The 26,664-nt window shown below is 21.3% G+C and overlaps 10 protein-coding genes across 10 annotated transcripts; 3 read left to right on the top strand and 7 right to left on the bottom strand. All coding sequences in view use genetic code 6, as the record gives it.

The window, feature by feature from the left end:
• Window positions 1-547: 547 nt before the first annotated feature.
• TTHERM_000533909 (kinase domain protein) lies at window positions 548-1,633 on the bottom strand (the record flags this gene model as incomplete). Its single annotated transcript, XM_012800099.1, has 1 exon — window positions 548-1,633. One exon carries the CDS (start codon window positions 1,631-1,633, stop codon window positions 548-550), a length of 1,086 nt encoding a protein of 361 aa, XP_012655553.1.
• Window positions 1,634-2,901: 1,268 nt separating this feature from the next.
• Window positions 2,902-4,584, bottom strand: TTHERM_00533910 (hypothetical protein; the record flags this gene model as incomplete). The annotated part of the gene is made up of 1 exon (XM_001024413.3): window positions 2,902-4,584. One exon carries the CDS (start codon window positions 4,582-4,584, stop codon window positions 2,902-2,904), a length of 1,683 nt encoding a protein of 560 aa, XP_001024413.1.
• Window positions 4,585-5,181: 597 nt separating this feature from the next.
• On the bottom strand, window positions 5,182-9,535 carry TTHERM_00533920 (transmembrane protein, putative; the record flags this gene model as incomplete). Its single annotated transcript, XM_001024414.2, has 11 exons — window positions 5,182-6,084; window positions 6,137-6,457; window positions 6,566-6,713; window positions 6,769-6,937; window positions 6,994-7,145; window positions 7,202-7,485; window positions 7,539-7,618; window positions 7,679-8,036; window positions 8,309-9,067; window positions 9,152-9,257; window positions 9,357-9,535. The coding sequence occupies 11 exons, from the start codon at window positions 9,533-9,535 to the stop codon at window positions 5,182-5,184; spliced, it is 3,459 nt and encodes a 1,152-aa protein (XP_001024414.2).
• A 939-nt stretch (window positions 9,536-10,474) lies between these two features.
• Window positions 10,475-12,004, bottom strand: TTHERM_00533930 (tetratricopeptide repeat protein; the record flags this gene model as incomplete). Its single annotated transcript, XM_001024415.2, has 1 exon — window positions 10,475-12,004. The coding sequence occupies one exon, from the start codon at window positions 12,002-12,004 to the stop codon at window positions 10,475-10,477; it is 1,530 nt and encodes a 509-aa protein (XP_001024415.2).
• Window positions 12,005-13,562: 1,558 nt separating this feature from the next.
• On the bottom strand, window positions 13,563-14,471 carry TTHERM_000533949 (hypothetical protein; the record flags this gene model as incomplete). Its single annotated transcript, XM_012800100.1, has 1 exon — window positions 13,563-14,471. One exon carries the CDS (start codon window positions 14,469-14,471, stop codon window positions 13,563-13,565), a length of 909 nt encoding a protein of 302 aa, XP_012655554.1.
• Window positions 14,472-16,411: 1,940 nt separating this feature from the next.
• TTHERM_00533950 (hypothetical protein) lies at window positions 16,412-16,981 on the top strand (the record flags this gene model as incomplete). The annotated part of the gene is made up of 1 exon (XM_001024417.2): window positions 16,412-16,981. One exon carries the CDS (start codon window positions 16,412-16,414, stop codon window positions 16,979-16,981), a length of 570 nt encoding a protein of 189 aa, XP_001024417.2.
• Window positions 16,982-18,022: 1,041 nt separating this feature from the next.
• TTHERM_00533960 (hypothetical protein) lies at window positions 18,023-19,189 on the top strand (the record flags this gene model as incomplete). Its single annotated transcript, XM_001024418.2, has 1 exon — window positions 18,023-19,189. The coding sequence occupies one exon, from the start codon at window positions 18,023-18,025 to the stop codon at window positions 19,187-19,189; it is 1,167 nt and encodes a 388-aa protein (XP_001024418.2).
• A 1,015-nt stretch (window positions 19,190-20,204) lies between these two features.
• Window positions 20,205-21,335, top strand: TTHERM_00533970 (hypothetical protein; the record flags this gene model as incomplete). Its single annotated transcript, XM_001024419.1, has 1 exon — window positions 20,205-21,335. One exon carries the CDS (start codon window positions 20,205-20,207, stop codon window positions 21,333-21,335), a length of 1,131 nt encoding a protein of 376 aa, XP_001024419.1.
• A 764-nt stretch (window positions 21,336-22,099) lies between these two features.
• On the bottom strand, window positions 22,100-22,786 carry TTHERM_00533980 (high mobility group (HMG)-box protein; the record flags this gene model as incomplete). Its single annotated transcript, XM_001024420.1, has 2 exons — window positions 22,100-22,513; window positions 22,571-22,786. 2 exons carry the CDS (start codon window positions 22,784-22,786, stop codon window positions 22,100-22,102), a joined length of 630 nt encoding a protein of 209 aa, XP_001024420.1.
• Window positions 22,787-23,928: 1,142 nt separating this feature from the next.
• On the bottom strand, window positions 23,929-24,642 carry TTHERM_000533999 (hypothetical protein; the record flags this gene model as incomplete). The annotated part of the gene is made up of 1 exon (XM_012800101.1): window positions 23,929-24,642. One exon carries the CDS (start codon window positions 24,640-24,642, stop codon window positions 23,929-23,931), a length of 714 nt encoding a protein of 237 aa, XP_012655555.1.
• Between the last annotated feature and the right edge of the window lie 2,022 nt (window positions 24,643-26,664).

A 26,664-nucleotide genomic window follows, 5' to 3' on the forward strand; every position in this document is an offset into this window, starting at 1 on the left:
ATAGAAAATACTCAAAATTAATTAATCAAAGATAGAAAATAAAAACAATAATAAATACTTATTAAATATTCTGAGAATCATAAGTTAATAAATTTTTAAATATGAACATTTTCTTAATGAAAATAATTAAAAAAGAGATATTTATAATAATTTATTTAGATTAATTTAAAAAACATTTTATAATTTTTCTTTTGATATTTGAAATTTTTGATAAAATTTTAATGTAAAAATAAGGAATAAATTTATAAATATTTATTTTTTAATAATTACTTTTATTCTATCAAATTTAATTTTGAAGAAAATAAATTTCTAAAAAAGTTTTTATCAAAAATAATTAAATCAATCTTTTAATGATTTGTAAAAATGTTAAGATAGTTTGTTTTAGAAAGAAAAGATTGATGTTTTTTAATTCATAAAAAAACTTTTAGTAATACTTTAATTGCGATAAACTAGATGAACAAAAAGATTAGCAGGAAAAAATATTTTCTGTTGAGAGATTAAAACTAAAAACAAAATCAATATAAAATAGTAATAGGTATTATTTTATTCAATATATAAAGTTCATGACTTCTTACATCTATAATATAGACACTTATTGCTCATTGCATAAATTTAATCCAATTACATATCTATCTTAACTTTCAACAAATTAATGATCTTAAAAATTTGTGTTTATATTTTATCTTTTTGGATAATCAGCAAATTCTATTAAATTTTAGCTAAGAGATATTCTGAGTTCAATTATTTAACCAATTTTAGGTTAGAAGGATAACTCAGCACCTTTTATTATATATGAGCACTCCTTATTTCCTATTTACCATTCAGGATAAAAAGTTTTTGAAAAATAAGAATTAGGTTCATCATATGCAACTCTTTGAAGTAAAAGGGATTCATTCGAAACACCTATTGTAAACTTTTTTTAAGGGTTCTTATCAAATTAAAGTAAAAGCGTATATTTTTTATCAAATTCAATTTCAAAATCAAAATAGTATTGAGCTTCGTCATCAGCACAAGAAATAAAAGTTATTTTGTTATCATTGTACTTAATATACCTCTTTAAACTAAGTTTCTTCCCTTAAAATGATGAATAATAGCATTTTTTGGGGCAATTTAGTACATTTATTTCAGATAAATTATAATTTTTTATAACTTAATTTTGAACAATTTATTTTTTAGTTTAAGTTTTAATCAAATCAATAGATTCTTTTAAATTTTCTAATAAGTCTTACTCATTTTTTTCCAAAATACCTAATTTTAAATTATCTTACTATAATTCAAATAGTTCTTTTAGATAATTGATTAAATTTTCTGCCTGATTAAAATTTAATTGAATTAAGCAATCAAAAAGAGTCTATTCAATTTAATCCAATAATTAATTTTGCGGTAAATACTTAAAAATCAAATCTTTAATAGATTTTAATAGATTCTACTTTTATTTCTGACAATCTAACAATAACCCAATAGAGTCTTAGAGAGGATCTAGTTTTTTATCATTTTTAGAAGAATTCATTGCCTTAAAAATATAAATTAGATCAATAAACAATCGCTTTATATTTTGATCCAAAATATTATCCTCTTCATCACTACTATCTACTTTTTATTTAGCTTTAAGGCTTTTATCTTTTGGTAGCATTTCACCTTTTTCAAAAATATATTTGAAGTTAGTAATCAATTTTTTTATTTAAATATGTTACTTTTATCCTGATTTGATTGGCTTAAATAATCTACCTCCTTTATTTTCTTCTATGAATGTTACTTTGAGGATGTTTTATTCAGTTTTTAAATTTTCATAATAGGTTAATCAATTTGATTAATATTTTTTCTTTTGTTTGACATTTTTGTAATTGAATTGCTTTTTTTTTAATAAAATAACAAATAATACAAATTTTATATTAATTTTTGAACAAAACATTAAATTAGTTTTTGTAAATGAATATATTTGTTATAACTAAAATAAATATCTTATTCATTAATAGCTTAACACTTTAATTAGGATTAATTAAGAAAGTGTTGACAAAAACATAGTTTTATAGCCATAAATTCTAAAAATTGCATTTATAATACATAAAAAGCATTTAAAAGTAAAGCTTTGGTTTTAAATTAGTTTTTAGTTAACAAAAATTTAATATTTATGATAATTTATTAATCTATCTTCTAATAATCTTTTTAAACAAATAATTTATTAATCTATCTTCTAATAATATTTTTAAACAAATAATTTATTTAGTTAAAATAAAAAATTGTAATTTATTGAGTGTTGCTGTTCAATATTTTACCTACTTAATACTTTATTTTAATTTTTTATTTTTAAATATTTAACAAAACCATAATTTTTCTTTTATTAACACTCATTTTAAAAGTTTGAAAATCTTAACTCAAAATTAAAAAATGTGTTTTCAAATGGATTTAATTAAGGAGGATTTACAATATTTATTTTTAAAAATATTTAAAATGCAATATTAAAGAATATCCTTGATCCTATTTTTTTTAATTTAAATAAGATTTATTAATTATTATTAATAAAAAATTCTAAATATTGATTTAATTACTAAACTTCTTAAAATTTATTGCTTATAAAATTTTTAATTATGATTTGTTGATTGAAGTATATTTAAAAAGTGATATTAGTGAGTTATTTAAAAAATGTATATAATTTTTACAATATTTAGATAATTTATTATTAAACTATTTTACTTTATTTGCAAACAATTCTATTATTCAATTTTTAATAATTTAATGCAATCAAAAATTCAAATTGTATGAATAAATATTGTAAAAAGATTATTAATTTTAATTAATTAATACTTTATTTGTTAAATAGTTATTTCAAAAATCAATAATTTTATTTTATATTTAGAAAATATTTATTTTTTCATTGTAGATCAATTAAATTTTTATGAATCAAAGAAGAGCTCTGTTTTAATCTACCATTATCGGTTGTTAATTTGGTTGGATTTGCATAGTTTAAAGAACAGGAGCATTAATTGGCTATTAGTAATAAACTTATTATTACTGTAATGGATATGTTTACTATTAATAAATAGTTTATGGTATTTATTGTTGCTAATTATAAACTTAAGGTTATACAACTATTTATTATTAGTTATACATTTAAGGTTAAACATTAGCTTGTTACTAATATTGAAATTAAGACTCCCCTAATACTTATTAATTGTTATTCTACTATGGATATGGAATCACTTGCTAATTAGTACTATATTACTAACTAGCTAATTATGGTTGAGTATACACTTGGTATTAGTTCATCATTTGTTATTATCCTTATGGTTAAATGTATTAATTTGGTTAAACTTAAATTTATTGAGGCTATAAAATTGGTTAAGCAACATAGGATGGTTAAACTGCATATTAAGTTTAATCTGCCATTAAAGGTACCAACATTTAAGACTATCCATTTATTGGTTATTGCTAAAAACTATTAGCTTAATTAGCAGTAAACCCCATTTACTATTAGTTCATTTATTATTATTAAATCTATGCACCACCTTATTAATAACCTGATAACGATGGCTAGAGTAATACAGGATTCCAGTTTAGAGGAGCTTGAATATTCATTTATTGAGGTATATTCTTAATATCATAAATTAAGGTATTTGTTGGATTAATTGCTACTTCAATTATGTGAGGTTTACTTTCGCTTATCATCAAGCATGAGTCAATTTTTGGAGTTATAATCAAATTATATTTAAGATTTATTAGTGATCCATTACAACTCAAATTTACATTACCTGGTATAGGAATTTATACTTTTTGTTTAAAATTTATAGAATTTACGTTAATCTCTTACTCTTTAACTAACAGCTCAAAAGTTTTAACCTTTTCAGTGTTATTTGCTTTTATAACTAGATCACCTTTTAGTGTTATCTTCAAGCCACTAACTTTGTTGCTATATTAACTAAAATCTATATCTAAATCCACCTCACCTTAACTGTTGGGGCATAGCTATCTTGAGTTTAAGTTTGCATTATATTTTATTTATCCAGAATTGCAGCACCAGCATGATGTAGGCTCTTAAACTGAATTTGTAGTATTAGGTAGCTAGTAGGTAGGAATTTATTATCCGATAAATATTTCTTAACTTCCTGTTATTGGTCTTACATTAGCTTCAGTAGATATAAGTGAGGCAACCAATTAATATTTTAAACTGCAATTGTTATTCGCATCAAAAAAATAATTAATTGAAGATGGAAGTTTTTCTGCAACTGTTAACTGAAATGGGATAACAGCTTGTATTGGTTATATAACAAAAGCAGAATCTAAAGTGCCTACAGCAAAATCATAAACAGGGATAGTAAAGTCCACAAATTAATCATAACCTTTTGCATGAATAGTTTTTATGCTAACATGTTAGCCTACTCTATGTTGTCCTATGTAAGTAAAATGAGTTTCTTCAAATCCTTAAAGACTAATTTACAGTAAATGCCCTTAGAAAGGTTCCTCTAAATTTATACATATTTATCCTTCGATGGTTTCGTTACTTGAGAAAGCTGTTTTTACAAGCTTAATTAGAATCCCTCCTTTAACCTATCTTCTTTTGTCAACACTGCTATTACTTTAACCCATTTACTTTTATTAATATTATATTACACAAATAAATTAATACAAATAATTTGTTTCTACTTCTTCAATAATAATTAGTAGATCAATGCATTGTCTAATATGTTTAAAAAACGATAAACAAATATATTTGGTAAAAATAATATATCTAATTAAATGAATAATTAGTATAAAAAAATTACATGAAAATCTAATTAGAAATGATTTTGATATTTTTAGTTTTACAAATAATTTAAGTTTTATTTTATTTGTTTACAAACTAAATTGGTAATTCATTTTAAAAATTATTTCTGTATTTATTACAATAGCTATGAAATATGATTAAAATAGTAATTTATTTCAATAATGTTTATTTCTTTCAAAGCAGAAAAAAAAAAAAAAAATTAAATTTTAAATGTTTGCTTTTCGTTGTTGTAATTTACTAAATAAAAACTAACTAGCATTAATTAATTATTAAGTTCATATCAAACAAAAGCAAACGGTAAAAATTAAAAAATTATGAAAAATTAAAAAATTATATTATGAAAAGCAAAATCAATTTTGGCAAAACATATTTTTGTTAACCAAAAAATATAAAAAATAAAGTTTATAAGAATTAATTATTCAACAATAATAATCTTAATGTTACGAAATTATATTTAATATACCAATTTTTTTATCTCTTAATTTTTTAATCAACTCATCTGACTAGCTTATTAAATTAAAATTCTATTGAGACTCTCCTTAGCTCTAGTAGATTTCTTTATCGAGGTTAATAAAATGCTTATATAACCAGTCTTGATAATCAAATAGCTAATCTATTTAATTTTTTATATTATTAGAATCATATTGTGAATTGTTAGATTATTCACAAAATGTAATTATTTTGTTGATATTTTCATCCATATAATTAGTAATATTAAAGTGTTTTCTATAATTTTGTAACTTCTAATGGGCTTATATAAATAATTCATCATTTAATTTTATATTTTTTTAGTCTTCATACTATAGATTCTTTTGTTTAATAATTTGCTATTGTTTCTTGTTTTATTTTTATAATAAAGACATAGACACTGATAGTTTTTTTATATTTTCTTTATAAGCCTCAATCTCTTCCTGTTTATTTTTATTTTGTATTGAGGCATAACTTACCATTTCTATGGAAGTTTACACTTCCTTTAATTTTATATCTAAATTCACTAGTTTTGAATTATAAGATACTTAAAATTAATCTGTATTTTCATTTACTTGATGCTAGTTAATTCCTACAATATTTTAACTTACCAAATTATTTTGCTTTAGAGCGATATTATTATCCTATTAAATATTTTGATTACTCTAATCATAAATATTTATTTTTTCACCTTAATCTAATAATTTACAGTTCTCTTCGATTGCATTTTTTTAGTTTCTTTTAACTTTTTTTTTTCCACGTATTTTTAATTTTTGAATACTTTTTCTATCAATTTTGTATTCATCAGAAATAAGCAATTTTCTTTTCAAAGCTGGGTTTTCAATAGCATAATCCTATAATATAATTAATTAATTAATTAATAATTTTAATTCAATATTTGCTTACAGTTGAGAATTCCTTTACAATGGCCTCTTCGTAACTTAAAGTTTTATTTTTATCAATTTCCTCTTCATCATAAATTTAATCTTCATCAATCTTGAATAATTTTTCACTAATAAACTCTAAAGGTATGGCAAAATTTATTACTGAGAGAACTATTCCTATAATTGAAGGGACATAAGGTCTATCTAAACTATTAGATAGCTTAAAAAATAGAAAAGCTGTAGAAGAATATATTATCAAACCAATTTTTAAAATAATCAAAGAGCTTTAAGATAACTTTGTTCCGAAACTGACTAATACAACTCTTCTATAAATTAGCAAATACTTTTTATCATTTAAATAAAATAATTAAATTACAAAATATGTTTCAAAAAAAGAATTTTATCTTGAAAAAAAAGTTTTATGAAAACAAATTTATATAAAAAAAAGTACTTTAGCTATAACATATTGTATTGCTAGAGCAATAAAAGACCACATTAAGCATAGGGGCATAACTGAAGTATAGAAAAACATCATAAATATTGATTTTAATGTAGTTGCATACTGAACAGACAATTAAAACTCAGGATCTTAAAACAATCTGTTTTTTTTTTAAATTAGTTAATTAAAAATTATTTGTTTTTAATAAAATTTACTCTTAAGCTTCCCTTTATGTATAAGTACATTTATTTTATTCTCCCAGTTTTTTTTATCTGTTTCTATTAAATTACTTCCATCTGTAAGAAGGGTCAAAAATAAAAGTCATTAAGATGGGCAAAAAGGCATTTGTCATAAAAATCGAATTTTAGTTAAGAATTAATCCAGCTTTTAAGCATTAAAACAAATTCAAAATTGGCACCAATTTCAAAATTAAATTTTACTTGGACTGTATAGAATGGAATAATATGAATCTGCGGAAGATACCATTATGAGCAAAAGCAAAGGAATAACTGTAGAATTAAAGAACTAAGTTAAGCAAAGAATAATCATGAAAGATGTCTACTCGCTTGTTTTCATTCTAAACTTTTTGAGTCTAAAATAAAAAAATGATTTAGCTAAGTTTTGTTGTAATTTAATTAAAATATTTACTAATTTATTTTTTCGACTAATCTAACTAGAACTTCATTAATTACAGTAATAAAAATTGAGATACCAAGTGAGATTATTTATATAATAAATTTTTCATAATTATTAGGTTCAATCGAATTAGACTTAGTGTAGGAATACTGAACGTCTGCAAGTCCATATATTGCCATACCAGCTAAGACAATAAGGGCAATGTTCATAAAGAACCCAAAACCTATTCTCAACTTTCTTACAGTTTTTGTTGTATAAAGATTACTCCAGCAAATATCAGTTGGATCAGGTGCTTACTATAAAATTTAAATTATATTAAAAATAGCTTAAAAAAGTAAAAAATAAATACCTCGAATTGTAGAAGTTTTCCTTAAAATTTTAAATCCTTTTTGTCCATTTTTTTTGTTTTCTTAAGAAATTCCTATAAGTCTATTAATTAAATTTTAATTATGAAGCAAATTTAATCAACTAAAAATAAATATTATATACCTTTTTAATTATTAAATGATAAAAAAGCTTATCCAATAAAATTATATCTCATAAATTCTTAATCTTCATCCTCTCCCACAAAACTGTTATAGCACTTATTTTATATTTCACTTATTCTAGTAATTTTTCTTGTTTCTTCATATTTTTTGTCTTCGATTTCATCAATAATTTTCTATTTTTTTTCAATACCTTTATCATCTCTAGGATATCCAATCTCTTTTAATCTATTATTTAATTGTTCGATCTCTCTTAAGAGCTTAACTCTATCTTCTGTGTGCTAATTTAACTCATCTAAGTTAAAGCAAAAAGACAATCTGAAAATTTTGCCTTCAGTTTAAAATTTTTCTTTTAGATATTCCTTTTTAAATTTTATAAAAAGTAAAAATTAAATTTTTAAAATAATAAAAATAATAAAAGAAAGTTCATTTTTTTTATATTAATAAGAAATTCATTTAATTAAAATAAAATTTTAAAAAATTTAAATAAAATATAAATGTTTTTTATTCTTAAATTAGCAAATTTAAAGCTAAATTTTTAATTTTTTATCTTCTAAAATTATTTTTTTAAATAAATTAAATTTAAAAACTTAATAATTTGAGCAAAATATTTTTAAAATAAATAAAAAATTACTTCAAAGCATTCTTTATAGCTTAAATAAAATTCCTTTTTAACTATAGCATTATTATCCTTTTTATCAGTATTATCGGCATTATTTTACTTTTTTGGTTTTAAAAGATCCATTTTCTTTTGAATCTAAGTTATAAAAACAGTGTAATCGTTTGGCGTAGTAGTTTTAATATCTATTCTGAATGATTAAATTCTGAAGTTTATTTCCATATACTGAATAAACACAATCAGAGCTAAGATTGTGAATAAATTTAAATACTCTTAAATTAATAAACTTTTTTCATCATTTCTTCTATTACCTAGTGTAAATTGTGATATCCAATTCAACTAGCAAGTATTTTAAATTTATTTTTTTGCTGCTGAAAGCGTATAGCCTTAATCAATTAATTATTATAAAGCTTTAGCTCCATCTTAGCAAGAATTTCCACTTCTTGCATTTGTAATTATATTGACTAATCCGCTAGTTGCAAATATAATTAATATTAGGATATAAATCATTTTAAGGAAACTAAAAAAGAGAGGATATGCAGGGCCTAAAAATGAAAAATCAATAATATCAGATTTTAATTAGAGTTTAAAATCTATTTTTAATCTTCCACAACAGCTACACTGCTTGTCGTCATCATCATCATTGTTTTTGGCAACTTAATCTTGCTGTTTGTTTTGATTTTGATTCTCTAGATCTGAGTTTTTTGTTTAATTTAAGTTTGTTTATTCATCATTATTTTCTGTCTCTTCATCATAATACAATCTTAGTACTTTCTTTAAAAATCAAAAGATATAAATTAATTTAAAAACCAATTAATTAATCAATGAATAATATAAAGTAAGTAAATAAATAGGTACTTAATGCTTTTCAGCTAATTTAAAATCTGGAGGAAATACATCAAGATCACCTTATTTAATTACCTCTAAATTTTTAGCAAGCCTTTCTTAATTTGAATTATCAACGCTGTTTTTTCAAATATTTATTTTAATAAAATATATTTTCATGTTTTTTAATAAGAAATTAAATAGATAAAAATGAATGATTCATCGTAAATAGTTTTACCCTTATCCATTAGCGTTATTGCCATCTTTTTTAGATTTATTATTTTTGTTTCTTTTTTTTTTCCCTGATTTATCATCTGTTATTGGATCTTAAGCATTGATATTATTATTTTATTTGTCCTAGTTTGGTATTAAATTTAAATTTAAGTCAGTTGCTGACGTGTCTGAAATACCAGACATTTTTATCTATCAAGCAAATTTGTAAAAATTAGTTGGATGTTTTGCCTTTCTTTTATTTTTTAATTAACTATTAAAAAAGTATCAATTATAATCATACAAAAATCAAGTTTATAATTAAGCACAAGCTATTATTGTATAGTATTTATTATTTTTCATAAAACTACATCTCAACTGAAAAGTACAATCAAGGACAAATAAGAATATAGGATTAGTAAATTTGAAGTATTTTTTAATACTTAGGTATAGCAAAAGTATTTTATTTAATCAGTATGCATTTTGAGATGCTTATAATATTTCTAAATCATATTTAAAATTGAATTATATTAGATTACAAAATACTAAATTAAAAAATCTAGTGGTTTGGATACCACTAGAAATTAAATTTGTATATCTTAAAGAATAGTAAATCAATTATAAAAAAATTTAAAATAGATTTAATGTTAATCCTGAAATTAAAATATCACCAATTGTATATGCGCAGATGCTGATCTTTCATTTAATTTTTATTATAATAAGCTAATTTTATTCATACAAATACTATTTTTATCAAATTTTAAAACATTTTTAATAGTTAAAATGCCTTTTCACAAATTTAAAACCTAAATAAATTTTTTTACACATTTTCGAAAGCATTCTATTAATAAAATTTTAGAATATTGAAATATATAATCGATAAATTGTATATTGGACCAATTAAGGTATATATTATTTAAATTAAAGGTAAAAAAAAACACTTTTAAATACTAAATATCTATTTTGAAGAAATAGATTGATGATTTATTTTAAGTAAATTAAATTATTTATTTATTTTTAAAGAAATCTCAACTTTTTTTAATAGTTCTTTTGAGAAATAATTGAATTTTTAACTTAGGATTTAAATAAGATATTATTAATTAAAATAAACATAAATAAATTAATAGATTTAAATAAAAAACTTAATCAATCAATATATAAGTCCCAATGAGATATTTCATTTTAATATTTAAGAAAAGGAATAATTTATTTATTGTATGCTAATAAAAGCAATGTATAATTAAATTGCTGCATTTTTAAAAATAGACCTTTTTTAATTTCTTTATTTTATATTATTTATGAATGTATAATGTGGAGTTTTTTTTAAATAGGTCCATAAAAAGAATTTATTATTTCTAATTTTTTGTAATCAGAAAGATTATTATTTCTCCTTTCTAAATTTAACACTAATTTCATAATATCATTTTATATAACATCTTCTTTAAAATCTTTGTAATTTATTGCTTAAAGTTAAATCTCGAGCGACTTTTCATGTTACTATATTTGATAATAGCAGCTAGATAGCATATCATGGCATTCCAAGAAAATTGTAGTAGATAATTTAAATTTTAAAGATTGTTAATAGAAATCAATAGCTTTTTCATATTACTACATAAACTAGTATTGCTCTGCTATCTAAAATAAAATGTAACCAGATTTTGGTTTTAATTCTGAGAGATCCTTTAAATACTTAGTAGCCTATTCATAGTTATGTTTATTGACTTCAATTGAGCACAAGCAAATATAAGATTTGTAACTGAATTAATTAAATTGGATGGACTTTTCAAGAAATTCTATTCCTTTGCTAGGCATTTCTTAATTTTCTTCTAGATAATTTTAAATATATAAATAATATCCTAATCTATATAATGTATCACTGTCTTCAGGATTTATTTCATATGATTTATATAAATAAGAAATTGCTTTTTTTTTATCAACTTTATAATTAAAATAAAAATGTGATATATTATTTAGGATAACTGTATTTTAGGGATTTAAGTTCAAAGCTTCTAAATATAATTCTTCTGCTTTATCATGCTAGTTTATCTAAGCATATAGAAAAGCAAGGTTATTTGCAAAACCTAAGAGTCTATTATTATCTTTGTACATTTATTCTGTATACTCTATAGATTCCTGATAAAGCCCTTTATCATAAAGAACCATCCCTATAGAATTAATTATCTCATATTTATATTAAGGAGCTTCATCTAAAGCCTATTTTAATATATGAACGCATTCAATATCAGACTATTCGCGAAAATTTTCAAAAAATTTATACAATCCTAAGCCATATAAATACAATCCCTTCACATAATTATCCTGATTTTCATTTTAATCTTTATAATTTTATGTAAATTTCAATAAAATACAATTGTTTTCTTCAGTAGCTTCAAGATCTAAATTATACAAATGTTGTTAATAAGTTATTTGCATAAATATATCAATTTCATCTACATTTTCCCCTTTTCTATCTCTAATCTCTTTGGATAAAATATTAAATTTCTCTTTTGCAATCTAAATCTAACTTTTTTCAAATAAACACCTTATTAAGTAAAACTAGGCTAAACAATAATCATCGAAATGACTTTTATCTTTTGCTAACTCTTCTGCTAAGGCTTAGCATTCATCTAAATAGCTATTATAATATTTAAATTTTATTTCTTCTATTGAAACCATAATAATTGTGTTAAGTAATTTTTAATTTGATCAGTATTATATCTGTTTGTTATAATTTCGTATTAATTATTTTCAATATTTTAAAATAAAAAATAAACATAAAATACTTACTTACTATTATATTTATTTTTTAGAATTAGAATTTTTTAAACTTTAAGCAACTAAATTTTTTATTAAAAATATCATCTTTTTTAATTGACTCGTAAGTCAGAAAGCAATTTTAATCTAGAATATGGTATATTCATATAATTTTTATTTAAATTCAATGTATAAAAAGTATATAATGGATTTTTATTTAAATAAATGGCAATATTAAAAAATAAAATTATAGTATATTTAGTAAATATAACATATTTACTATATAATAAGAAGATGGAATTCACAAGCTTATAATTAAATATAAATTTAAGATACTTTAGCTAAGTTGAAGAAGTTGGTATTAATATAAATACAAGCTTTTTTTCTCATCTTTTTTAATCAGTTAAAGATTAATTTAGACTTCCATCTATGTAAAAAGGGGTGCTTGTTATTGTAGAGAAAATAGATTTATTAAAAAAGAATCAATTATTATTTAATGGTTCATATAGCCTGAAAAAAGGGTATCAACATGTATAATAAAACTTTTTTTATTAAATAATAAATAATATTAGAATATTCTGTAAATCTAATCAAAATAGACTGACTTAAATATTAATAAAAATAAATATAATATAATATAATATAAAAAATACAATTTAATTAATCCTAACATAATTAATATAGAAAATAAATTGTGTCGATGTAGTTAAAATTGCCTATGATTTATTTAATTTATTTAAAATATTTATTATTAGCTAAAATTCAACTTTTATTGTTAAAAAAAGAATTTAATTTTTTGATTTCTGATGGAATGTTATCAAATAGTAAATTAAACAAAAATTTAGAGTAAGCATTAATTAATAACTTCTTAAATACAAAAAAGTATGATGATGGTATTTATTCTGTTAACAATTTAAATATTTCTGCAAAATTTATAAAAATGTATTAATGTTTTAATATAAAATATGCAAATCGATTTAATTCATAAAACAAGATAATAAAAATCAAAAAAGTAATAACATCATTTATAGTTGAATTAAAATCTCTCTTCCCACTATTGATCGCTTCAGAAATATCTTAGGATAAAAAAGTCATTACAAATTAAAATCCCATAACAATTATCTTAAAAAAGTTGTAAATATTCTTCATAAAATAAATAAATGCTAATTTGATTTACTATTAATTAAATTATCAAAATTTTTGCAATCAAAACTAAAAAAACTATCATAAAAAGGCTTCTAAACTTAATTTTAAAAGTCAATGTAGAAGCATTTATCTCACTTAGAGCTTCAAAAAATCATAAAGAAAGACAGAAGGAGATCAAAAAAAACATTATTTATTCTACTTTAAAAACCATTAAACTGTATTAGTGTGTTTTACAAAGAACCTTTGTAAGATAAAAAGCTTTTTATAGCATTCGATGTTGTTATCAATTTAGAAATATTTGACTAACAAAAAGAATCTGATTCAGTGATTCTATTCAGTGATTTTAATACATGGCGCATTCCTTTGAAAGTTGAAAAAAAGTTAATCGCTCACTCATAACTTCCATAAATTTTGTAATAATACCAAATTAATTGTAAGGAGTATGAAGAATCAGGGAATCAAGATCACTAAAACTCGTTTAGTTCATAAACTGATAAAGGTGATGATTTGCTTAACCCTTAAATAATAGACCATTTTATGGGTAATAATTACCTTATAGAAGTAGAATTAGATACAAATAATACAGGCTCTAAAGTATTTGGTGATTTTGCAAAAGTTTTAAACAGTATTCCTAATTAAAAAGCTCATTTATTAGCTGATAAAATAGTTCTCTATCAAAACTTTGTAAATAATTGCTTGTAGAGTTATAAGTAATACGAAAAAAGTCTTACAAGAATTCTCCCAAACTTAAAAGAAGAAAATATTCTTGAAGCATTATTGCAAGAATAAATGAGTTCTTCCTATGAATAAGCTTATAAAATTATTTCTGAAAAAATAATTAATAATAAATTTGTCTCATACTTGATAAAAGTTAATAAAGAGGGTTAGCAAGTGATTCAAAAGTTTGGCTATTCCAAAGCTTTTTTGGATATTCTAGGAATATAGGGTAATTATGAATAGTTCTTTATGAGGAGAGGACCGATTAATCCTTTTAATCCTCGAAATAGATTAGACAGACTTATAGTTGGGCTTCATAAAAAAGCGCTTGGATATCAGAGAAATATTGCAGATAAATATGAAGATTTTTATACTGACTAAGAAATTTATACTATAGACAATATAGTGTTTAAGACTAACTATAAAACAGAAAAGCACTTTTTGAATTAATCAGACCAGTATTTTATAAAATCTTCATTTTTACTCTAAATAACTACATTTGATATACCTGATTAGATTATAGCATAAATAGCTAATATTCGTCACTAAAATTCTATACCGAAATCGCAAATTGCTTAAAATCAAGAAAAAGAGATTTGGAATTTGCAATATAATTGTGAGTCTGAAATATTTTTGAACAAATATTACATTCATTGAGTTAGAACGAAATTAAGCAAATAGAACAAATTGAAAGTTTTTAATCAATAAATTACACTTAAAAAAAACTTTCTAAACAAAAAAGATAATAAAAAATATAAAACAAACAATTTAACCAATTATTAAAAGGGTAGTAAAATAAATATCTGCCAAAATATAAAACGAAATTAAATTCTATTGTATATAATAATATAATAATTCACAAATGAACTCTATTAATCAATTTATTTATCTTTAAATTCAGCATAAAATATTTATCTCACTAATTTTATCAAATTTTATAATCATAATTTGTGATTAAGTCATTATCACTTTAAAAAAATTAACACAATTTTCTCTTATTTATTGTATTTTTTTATATATTATTTTACTATGAATTTGCAATTTGAACTTTTACTTAATATTAAGAATTTTTGTCAAATTCTGGTGAACTGAGTAAAAGCGAATATAAAATGTAAATTTTATTTTTCTTACACGCGTTAACTATAGCTATTGATCATATTATATAATGTAGGTTGTATGAGTTGAATGAACTAAATGAATATTTTTAAAGTTAAAATTAAAATAGAGTTATACAAATATTAATAATTATTTAATGTGAACATTAGTAGAGAGTAAAAAAATTCATTATTTTATTTTTATAATTATTTTATTCAAAATAAATTAAAATCTTTATGGATTTTCTATTGTATTGATTTAATTGGTATTTTTTGCTTAATTACATAATTCTTTTATTGTCACAATCTGAAAGAATGAACCATCTAAATTTAGTATTACTAGTTTTAAAAGGAAATTAAGTAAACAAAATTTTTTATTATAAAAGAATCTCAAATGTTAGAACTAAATACCTTATAAAAAATTTTTATAAACATGGTTAACTAATTTATACATTTATTTAGCTGGGTAAAATTTTAAATAGATAATGTTATAAACTATTTCATAATCAAAATCGAATTTGCATTTAATAAACATTTGTATAGCTTTACTGTATTTGGTAAAAGAATAATTAATTACTCCTGAGCCAAATAAATAATTAGATTTTTTTACTAATCAAATTCAGATAAAAATTGTTCACAAAAATTTGATTTTTGAATTCAACTTAAATTAAGAATGGATAAACATTTTTCAGCAGCAGAACTTTAAAAAGTAATCAAAAAGAATAAAAGAAGATCTAAGAAAGAGTTAATAGTCTTGATTTAAAAAAATATGAATGTTGTTAGCATATTATATAAGGAGCCTTAGCAGGAAAAAAAAATATTTATTGCGTTTGATGTGGTACTCAACTTGGAACTTTTTTAGTAATGTCAGAACTTTGATGAGACATTTTTCTTTCATGATTTAAGCACTTGGAGGACTCCTATAAAAATAGAAAAAAAATATGTAAATGGAGCATTTATTTAAGACTCTTTGAGTGTTGCAAATATTAGCTAAAATTATTTGAGCGCTAATACTACTTTTTCAGCTTCTACTATTGATTTATCATATAAAAGTCAAAATCCTTTAATATATTATTAAAATTCTGATACAAAATCTATTGAAAATAAAATGAGTAATAATTTTTTAATAGAAATAGAATTGGATTCTTAATCAACAGGATTAGTTTAATTTGGTGATGTTTCTAAAATAATTAAAAGCTTTTCAAGTGAAAAAGCAAATTCACTTGCTATCTAACTTAATAAATATCAAGATTTTGTAAAGGCATGTTTACAAGAATATAAAGTCCAAGAAAAGAGCATGATGAAAATATTACCAAATTTCTAAGAAATAAATATGCTTGAAAAAGCCATTTAGGAGTCTAATATAATTTCAATGTTGAAAGCTCAAAAAATAATTGAAGAAAAGTTGTAAAAGAATTAATTTATTTCATATATAGTAAAAATAAATAAAGATGGATAATAAATTTTACATAAATTTGGTTATTCTAGAGCTTTTTTAGATATTATGGGTGTCTACAATAACTATGAAAGCTTCTTTATGAGGAGAGGACCTATAAATCCATTTAACTAGTAAAATAGACTTGATAGACTTATAGCAGGTTTATTTCATAAAGCAGAGGGCTTCTTTTAGAAATAAACAAATAATTATAGTGACTATTACTCAAATGAATAAATCTACACACTCGATAACATTTCATTCAATTGTGATTTTGTAATTGATAAAATATTTCTCAACAAATCTGATAAATATTATGTAAATGCAGGATTTCTTCTCTAAATAGCTACTTACAAAATATCTGAAGATACTCTAGCTAGAATAAAGAGTTTTAGACTAAAAAATGGGCAAAATAAATTACTAAAATATATTGATAGTAAAGATGAATACCAAGACATTCATTATACATGTGAAACAGAATTATTTTTAAACCGCTATTATTAATGAATAAGAAACATTTATTTAAAATAACAATACATCTATTAATAATTATTATTTTTGAAATGTTTACAAGAGTTTTACTAATTAAAATTAAATAATTTTTATTTTATATTTTATAATAAATTTGATATCAAACTAAGTATTAAAAATAAAATTAATTTAGCTTTTAATAAAAAAAATAATATTTTTTTGATTTAAATTCATAAAATAAATTATTTTGAAATGATTATTTTTAATAATAGTTTAACTTTTTATGTTGTACTTTTAGATAGAATTTTTTATTTTTTATGATATTAAATATCATTCGATCTTATTTTATAAATATTTTATTAATTAAAGTTTTAAATAAGCATCTTAAATAAAAAAAATTTATTTTTCCTAAATTTAAATTAATTAATATTTAATCAACTATTTTAATTAATTTATAAAAATTAAAAGAAGGAGTAAATGTAAAGAATAATATTTGCTGTTTACTTAGATTATGGTAAATAAATGGCATTCTTAAATTTTATTTAAAAAATTTAGTTAGCTTTATGCATTTTTTTAATTATTTGCTTAAAAAATTATTTTTTAAGAAAATAAAATTAATAGATTTTTAACTAACAGTTGCTATACTTTATTTTATAATATACAAAAGGCATTATTATTATTTATTTAGATAAATGGTAATAGATTAATAACAGTTTAATCTAAAAAAAAAATGTTTGTTTATTTAAATATTTTCTATTTAGAAAATAACTAATTAATAAATAAAATTAGTTTAATTAGATAAAATATTTTCATTTATGAATGAAATTAATATTAATTTTCTTAGTAATTTTAAATGATAAAAATAATATGATTTTATATTCTAATATCATAATTTTAATGGCTGATATATATTTATGATAATTATTAGTAATCTAAATTTCTAATTATATTGATTTGAATGCTTTTAATCTAATTGTGTTTTCTATTGATTACTTTTCTAGAGAGAAGATTTATTATTAAAATTTTGATCTAGAAAAAGAGTGAATTATATTAAAAATTGAATTATTTACTGAATATATGCAAATGGAAATAGAAAGTAACTTTTCAGAAACAAAAAAAGGTATATCAGAAGAGTAAAAGTAATAAGAGAAGCTATTAAAAAAATAAAAAAAGAAACTGCAAAATAAATAGAAGTAAGAGTTATAAATTAAGTAATATGGAGTAAAAAGTGTCATAATTAAAGATCTAAGCTATGAAAAAAAGATATTTTTACTTACCGATTTAATAGTTGATTTGGATATGTATTAAAATGAAAATCTAGAGAGACCAACAAAATTTGAATTGATATCAAATTGGAGGCCTTGCACAAAAATTGTCAATGAAAATAACATAGTTCACATAGATTTAGATACATCTGTTGATGGATTAAGTAATTTTAACCAAGTTATTAAAATATTGTAAAGTATACCAAATTAAAACGCTTATGAACTTAGCTAGCATATTTAAGCATATGAAAAATCAATAAAGTTATATGATGAAAAAAATAATGACTTAATGTATATTTATCGCTTGATAAGTCAAGATTAGAGATCTAATTACACATTAAATGACTACTTTGAAGATGAAGTTTAATAAAGATTAAAGATGGCTTTGTAGTTGATAAATGAAAAATATAAAACAAACAAATTTATTTCTTACATGATAAAAATTCGCAGAAGGAATCATTAAGTAGTAGCAAAGTATGGGTATTCGGTTGAATTGCTAAATTTATTGGGCATTAACAATGAGAATATGTACAGAATTTTATATTAAAATGGTCCATTACTTTTTTTCTCAAATCAAGATAAATTTAATAGACTTAAGAATAGCTTAATTAGAAGAATAGAAGGCCTATAATATTTATAATCCTAAACTGAAGATCTTATATATGAAAACTAAACTATATTGACATTTGATGACTTAAAATTTAACTGCAATATCCATATGATTAAAACTCAGCTTAATAATGATTAAAATTTTTTTATTAGGAATGTAATTCATATTCAATTAGCACTTTATGATATAAACGATGATATTATTAATGAAATTAATCATCTACGCTATAAAAATGCAGAAGAAAGCCAAAATTAAACTAAAAATGAATTTGATGATATATATTATGGTCTCGATTACCAAACTTAATCAGAAATGTTTTTATAAAAGTTTTATATCAATAAGAATTGTAATCAACCAGCATCTCAATGAAATTCTATTGGAAATAAACTATTTATAAAATGAAAAATAATTATAAAATCTAATTTTTAGATACCTCAATTAAAAAGCATAAATTAAAATATAAAATATGTAATTTTATATTCTTTTTTTATTTATATAAATAGCTATTATATATTTAGTATTGAAATAGATTTTACATAAAATTTTGAGTGAGTTTTATTTATTTTTTTTATTATAATTGTATATTAAGTAGTTTTAAGAGTTTAAATATTTTAAAGATTACTTAAAAATAAATATAATAAATAAACAAAATTTTTAATGATCTAATAAAAATTAAATTTTTAAAAATGCAAATTAATTTTAAAGAATAATTTTTTAAAAAAAGCAGTTCATATTAAAAAACTTAAAACTTATTTTTTTATATTTTACAACATAACAAAAGCTAAAATTGACCTGTATTAACTTATCTGAATGCCATTTTTAAGACTAAAACAATATTTAAATATGATAATAACTATTTTCATGTTTTTAAGAAAAATATACATTATTTAATTCTAATAAAAGCATTACTTGCTTTAACTAACTCTAATTTAAAAATATAATTTAAAATTTATATAATAATGCAGTTGATTTGTTTTTTAACAAAATATGAGATGATAAAAGTTTGTTAAGAATTTGCAAATTTTTAATATAAATATTTTTCTATCGTAAATTTTAAGAATAATTAGAAATTTCTAGGTGTAACTTCTGATATTTTAATTTAAAAAATAATCTTAATTCTTATCAAAAATAATAATAATTAAAAGATGCATCAAGAATTTTCTCAAAATTGTTAATCAAATATATATAAGCTTTAACATATTTGATTATATCAAAATAATATTTTTTTACACATAAAAACTCGATCTTGTGGCTAAGATCTTCATATAATAAATAGCTTGGATCTACAATTAATTGATTTACCTTAATTATATTTTGTTTACAATATTAATTTAATAATTAGAAAACAAAGTGAACATAAAACTAAAAATTGGAGAGTTTTTTTATGGAAATAGAAGAAGAATAAAAGTAAAGCCAAGAAATATAAACCAATGATAAAAATGAAGAATAAGCAAAAATTATTGCCAAATAAAAAAAAAAGCTAAAGAAACAAAAAAAGGAATAAATGGCTTTGTAATAATTTAGTTATAGAAATTTGATGGTTAAAGATTTAAGCTATGAGAAGAAAATATTTTTATATACAGATTTAGTAGTTGATTTGAATTTATTCACAAATGATTAATTTGGTCGATCAGATAAATTTGATGCGATAAGCTGTTGGAGACCTCCAGTTAAAATAGAATAAGAAAATAATATAATTCATATTAGTTTAGATACTTCAGTGGATGGATTAGTAAATTTTGATTAAATATCTGATATTCTAAATAGCATTCCTAACTAGGATGCTCATGAAATAAGCAAATATATCTAGCAATATAATTTCTTTCTATAGAAATATTTTGAAAAAAATAGGGATTTACAATATATATTTAACCTTATCTGTCAAGATAAGCACAATAATTACACTTTATAGGATTACTTTGAAGAGATTATATAAAAGTAAATGATTAAATCTAAAGATTTTGTCAATTCTTGCTATAAGCAAAACAAATACATTTCATACATGATAAAAACTAGAAAGAGAAATAATAAGGTGATAACAAAATATGGGTATTCATTAGATTTGCTTTAACTGTTAGGCATAAATAAAGATAATATGTTTAGGATCCTTTATTAAAATGGTCCTCTACAGTATTTTTCAAGCTAAGATAAAATAAAAAGGATGAAGGAAAGCTTATTCCAAAGAATAAACCAACTAGAAGCTTTTCATCAAGATAAAGAGGAAAAAAAATTATTAGATTAAACAATAATTACTTTTGATGATTTGTAATTCAAGTGTGATATTACCATGATAAAAGATAACATGTCAAAACATGAAAACTTTTATGTGCAGCAAGTTTTTATGATATAGGTAGCCTTATATGATATAAGCGAAGAGGTAGTCCAGTAAATATAAAATATTCGTCAATTAAACCCAAATAAATAATAATTATAAGACGAGCTCAAAGAATTGTATTAGGGTTTAGAATACGAAACTCAATCAGAAATATTTATGTCAAAATTTTATAATATTTGATGAATTGCTAGTAAAATTTATATCTCCTTTAATCTATATTAGTTATTAAAAATTCTAACTATTTTAAATACTTACCATTTTTTGAAAAAGCTATCTTTTTAGGGTTGACTTTTATTGTTTTTTTCTGATTTTAACTCAATTTATCAGCTAATTTAACTCATACGAATCATAAAAATATTTAAAAACATTTTTTTATTCATATAAATTTATATTTTCAAAACATCATTATTACCATTTGTATAAATTAGACACTGAAAAAATTCTAACATACAGAAATCTTTGATAGGTGCAAAAGACAAAAAATTTAACTGAATATAGAGCAAAAGGTTCCCATATTTGGATAGGTTGCACTTAAATTTGTTTTAATTTATATTAAAGAAGAAAGGTCTTAAGCTTAATAAAGAGTAAATAATAATACAATAATAACATTTAGACATATAAAAATATACAATTCTAAATGAAGAATATTATCTACCTTCACGTTATATATGTTTTCTAGAAAAGCTTACTATTTTAAATTAGTGATTAATTATAAAATACTGTATTTATTTTTATATAATATGTATTATACAAGTCAAAATATGTTAATTCTTAAAAAATTGCTTTATTAATGGAATTATAGTAAATATTTTAGATATAGAGAGTTTTATTGAAACAGGGTAATAAAATAAATAATTTGTGGTTTTTTGAAATTATTTTAGTTTATGCATTTTGGCAGAATTGATGGGTGATTGGTTAAGTTAAATGTTATAGGTTGATAATTTTCAATATATTACTTGATATTGTTGGGTACTAGTGAAATTAAGATTATTAGGTATTTACTATAGATGATTTTTACTTTAATTCTAATTATAATAAGCTGCACACTGTCTAGTTAAAGTGTTTTTTTTAAGTAAAGGTAAGGATTTTTATTCTTTTTGAGCTACCTTTTTCTCATAATGGCTGTTTTCTAATTCGATATTTGCCTTTTTATACTCTGTGATATCGTTATAATAGCAAAGCTCAAGTATTTAGTGTATTTTAATAAACTACTCCTTTATTCTAAAAATTAGCTCATTTTTCCATTTTTTCTCAGCAATTTAGAAAATTTATGATTGCTTGAGCTTAGGATAATCTTTCTTTAATTTTTCTTCTACAACTCTAAAATATAAAAACAGAGGAGTCTATGGTTTCAATGGCTATTCATAAGAATAAATTGTAATTATTTTAAAAAATCAGAATAGTGAATATTTTACTCTTTTAGTATATTTATCAAATTAAACTATTTAATTTTTGCTACAAAACAGAGCTACTGATTCAAATAAATTTTTTTGATGCTAAGGCAAATCTACCCAGGCTAGGTATTGTTGTTTCTTTATTAAATTATTGTATTCTTTTTCTCCATTATTAGTAAAGAAGAGTATTGTTGACTTCCTGTAGTAGTAATAGCCTGCTTACTAAATATTGTTCATTTTATCAAAATTGAATTAATTTTCTACTTTTCAATGTTTATTTTTTATAAAATATTAATTTGATACATTATATTATTTTTTGCAATTGCTTTATTTATTTATGGATGGATTTTTTTGATTCTATTTATCTTTTGAAATTTAGTAGTCAAAATCTCAACTAACAATAGAAATTTAATTAATTTTTGATAATTGCGCGTAATATTTTATTAGAATATATCAATAGTTATTTGATCTACTCTGTTAATAGAATCCTACCTAAATATTCAACCAATATAAATAATTGCTACATGTTAAATGAATTGATAAAATATTATCTTTATTTTTTTTAGCATATCAATCAAAAATATTTTTACAAATTTTTTTGTTTATTTTTAAGATATTTAAATTTAATTATCTCATCCAAATCAATACAAATAAAATAAATAAATAAATGAAAAATAAACATTTGATAAAAATTATTTTTTTCTTCAAAGTAATAGTCACAACTTGACTCGATTTTTAATTCAAGCTAGAGCTAACTTCAAGCAAAAAATAAATTTTACTAACATATTTATAACGATTTAAATAATTAAGAGAGTATTATATACTTTATAAAGTTTCAGAAATAAATGAACGAACAATCATAAAGAAAATATAAAGAAATGCATTAATTATTGGATGACTGATGATTCTTGATACATTTAAGCATCTTTTCTATGTAATTTCTTAAATAAACAAAAGAAAAAAATATTAAATTTTCAAACAAAACTTTAAATTATAAAAATCTTAATATTGTATCTTAAAGAAAGATAATTAATAGTTGATTAAGCAAGCATAAAAGGTAAAAAAGCATTTTAAATATAACAATAATATAGTCGTAAAGTTAGCAAGCACTTTTGTCTAAATGTACTAAAAATCTCAAAAAAATGTTGCTGAGGAAAACTTTTAAGATCCACTAGTTAAATTGATGTCACAAGAGCGTGAAGAAAAAACAGGTATAGAAAAAGTTAAGGAGTTAATAGAATTTGAATACTTTGATGAGGCAATTATGACTTGCAATTCAGTTTTATCTGTTAACAAGAAAGACTACCCACATATGATTTAAAAATTTCGAGCATATGTTAAGGCTTCAAAATATGATAACGAAAATATATTGCCTCTAATCATGGAATTAGAGAAATCATATCCATAATGCTTGAGAGATGTAGAATATGTTGAAGCAAAGTACGATTATTATTTGAATACAAATAGCTATACAAAGGCAGAAGAGTTCTAAACAACTTTGAAATAAATTTATGGAGAAAAAAATTCAAAGTTTGATGCTGCAATAGCATAATTACATATTAAAAGAGGTAAATACAATGATGCCTTAGACATTATAGATAGAGGATTAGCATAAAATGAATTTGATGGACTATTATATGAGCTTAAAGGAGATATTTATTACTATCAGTTTGGTAGATAGGAAGATGCACTTGTTTAATATAAGTATTCTATGCAAATGAATAAAAGAAACCCAAGTCTTTTTGAGAAAATGGCTACCCTCCTTTATAATAAAAATTTTTATGATGACACTGTATAATATGCAACAGTTACTTTAGAGCAAATTCGTTCAGCAAAGGATAAAAATCACCTTACTTAGTAATAAAGACACTGTATTCTTTTGAGAGGATCTTCTTACATTTATCTAAAATAATTTGAAGAAGCACAAAATAATTTCTAAAGGATTTTAGACTTTGATGAAAAATGCATCTAAAGCAGAATGGGTAAGGCTTACGCCTGCATGTATAAAGGTAAAAGCGATTAAGCTGTTGCTATCTTTAAGAAAGGCGAAGAATTAAATGCATCTTATCCAGATTATGGCTCCTTTATGGCATTAGCTTATTTCTTGAGAAAAGACTATGACAACTGTGAGATACAACTCAAGAAATATTTTAAGAAATTTAATTAGAATTAGGAAGGTTTAACTTAATAGTAACCAAAAAATATATTCAATCTTTTAAATTATGTGAACTTTTTTTACTTAGATGAATCATATGCTAAGTCTAGTATGGAAAAAGTATTCAGTAGTTTAGACATCTCTACTTTCAAGCTAAGTGACATAGATTTACACTTTATTGAAAATCTCTCAAGCTACGAAGGAATTAAGAAGAGCTTATTAGAATATTTGCAAAATCTTATATTGTACCTTGCAACAGGTCTTTATAGATGGTATCCAGAAGATTTGTATGTTTTTCTTTCAAAACATAAAGAAAACCAGGAAGTTAGTTAGAAAATTTCTCATATTTATTCTATGATAGACAAAAATAAACAAACAGGTATTCATAACTCAAACTGGAAAAGAAAAAATTAACTTTGAAATATTTTAACCTCCATCCAATCTATATTAAAAATAATTAAACGATTTCTCACCAATTAATTTAATTAGTTTTCCAAATAAAAAATATTGTTGATTGTTTCAGAAATCTGCATTTATGTTTCTTAATCACTTAATTGCTTACTTAATTATTTTATTACTTATTTACTTAATTTTAGTTTTTTGAACTCAATTTTTGTATTTTTTTCTAACTTTATGATTGGAAGTTTTTTTATATTTATTCTATTGCATTTAGTTTCATTATTAATTATGTTTTTATAGCAAAACAGAATTACTAACAGAGAATTTAGTAGTATAGTGATAAATTAAATAATGATCAAGACCATTAGAAATTATAAGAAGGTATTTAACTTAACTAGTTGCACTAAACTTAGTAAAATACTTCTTCAGATAACGCCGTTTCTGATTTAGAACAACAAATGGCTAAAAATGTATAATTGAGTTTAAAAGAATAAGAATAAAATTTGTAAAATCAATAAAATTAGTCAACTAATTTTTAAATACAAGAGAAAAATCTCTAAAAAAATGATAAATTAAATAATTAAGAATAAAATAATAAGGATTAAAAAAAAGAAAAGAGTAATAAAGAAATAAATTTTTAAAAAAATGTTAAGGATTGCTAAGTTAAATAGAATACAAAAGATAACAAAATAATCACTCAATAATAAAAGTAAAGTATTTAAAATTAAAAATAATAGCAATAGCTATAGCCTTATTAAATTAAAATATAGCCTAAAGAGAGTTTAAATAATAATAAATAAGATCAACAAAAAGTAAAAAACAACTCCTAATCTATAATTAAACCAGTAGATCTTCCTTAAATAGACAAAAAAGATAATTATAATAATACTTAACGGCAAGAAAAATCCCAATAAGAATCTATTAACGTATAATAGTAAAGCTTGTAAATAGAAAATAATGAAAATTATGAAAACAGTAAATAATTGCCTCTAAATTTGAATTAAAATATTGAGAATGAGTAAGAAAGACAAATTTTGATTTAATCAACTACAGATGTTAAAAAAAAAGAATAAACTGATAATACATTTGATAAAAATTAGCTCAATTAAGAGATTGAAAAGAACTTATCAAAAAAAACTTTAAAATGTGAAGATTAAACTGATTGCATAAAAACAACACAAAATCCTTCAAATAATTTAATATCAGTAAAAGAATAATTATTAAACAATTAAAATTAAATTTGTAATCAAAAAGATATATTTGAAACTTAAAATGAAAATTTTGAAAATTAAAACATTGGGCAGTAAAGTGAAAATGAAATAAAAGAATAAAGTAGTTCTTAAAAAATTCTTATTGCAGAATAGAACTCTAGTTAGCTAACATTCTCCTAAAATAATTTAAAGGATAAAATTTAAGAATCATCTAAAAAATAGAAAAGAGAAGAATTCTAAAATTTATGCCTTAATTAAGAAACATCGAAAGAATTAAATTAACCACAACAACTAAGTGAAAATTAGTCAGTAATGAAAAGTAATAACAATCAGCTTCAAACGCCTTAATA

The sequence above is a fragment of the Tetrahymena thermophila genome (assembly GCF_000189635.1).
Source record: "Tetrahymena thermophila SB210 genomic scaffold scf_8254385, whole genome shotgun sequence".
Taxonomy (NCBI): Eukaryota; Ciliophora; class Oligohymenophorea; order Hymenostomatida; family Tetrahymenidae; genus Tetrahymena; species Tetrahymena thermophila.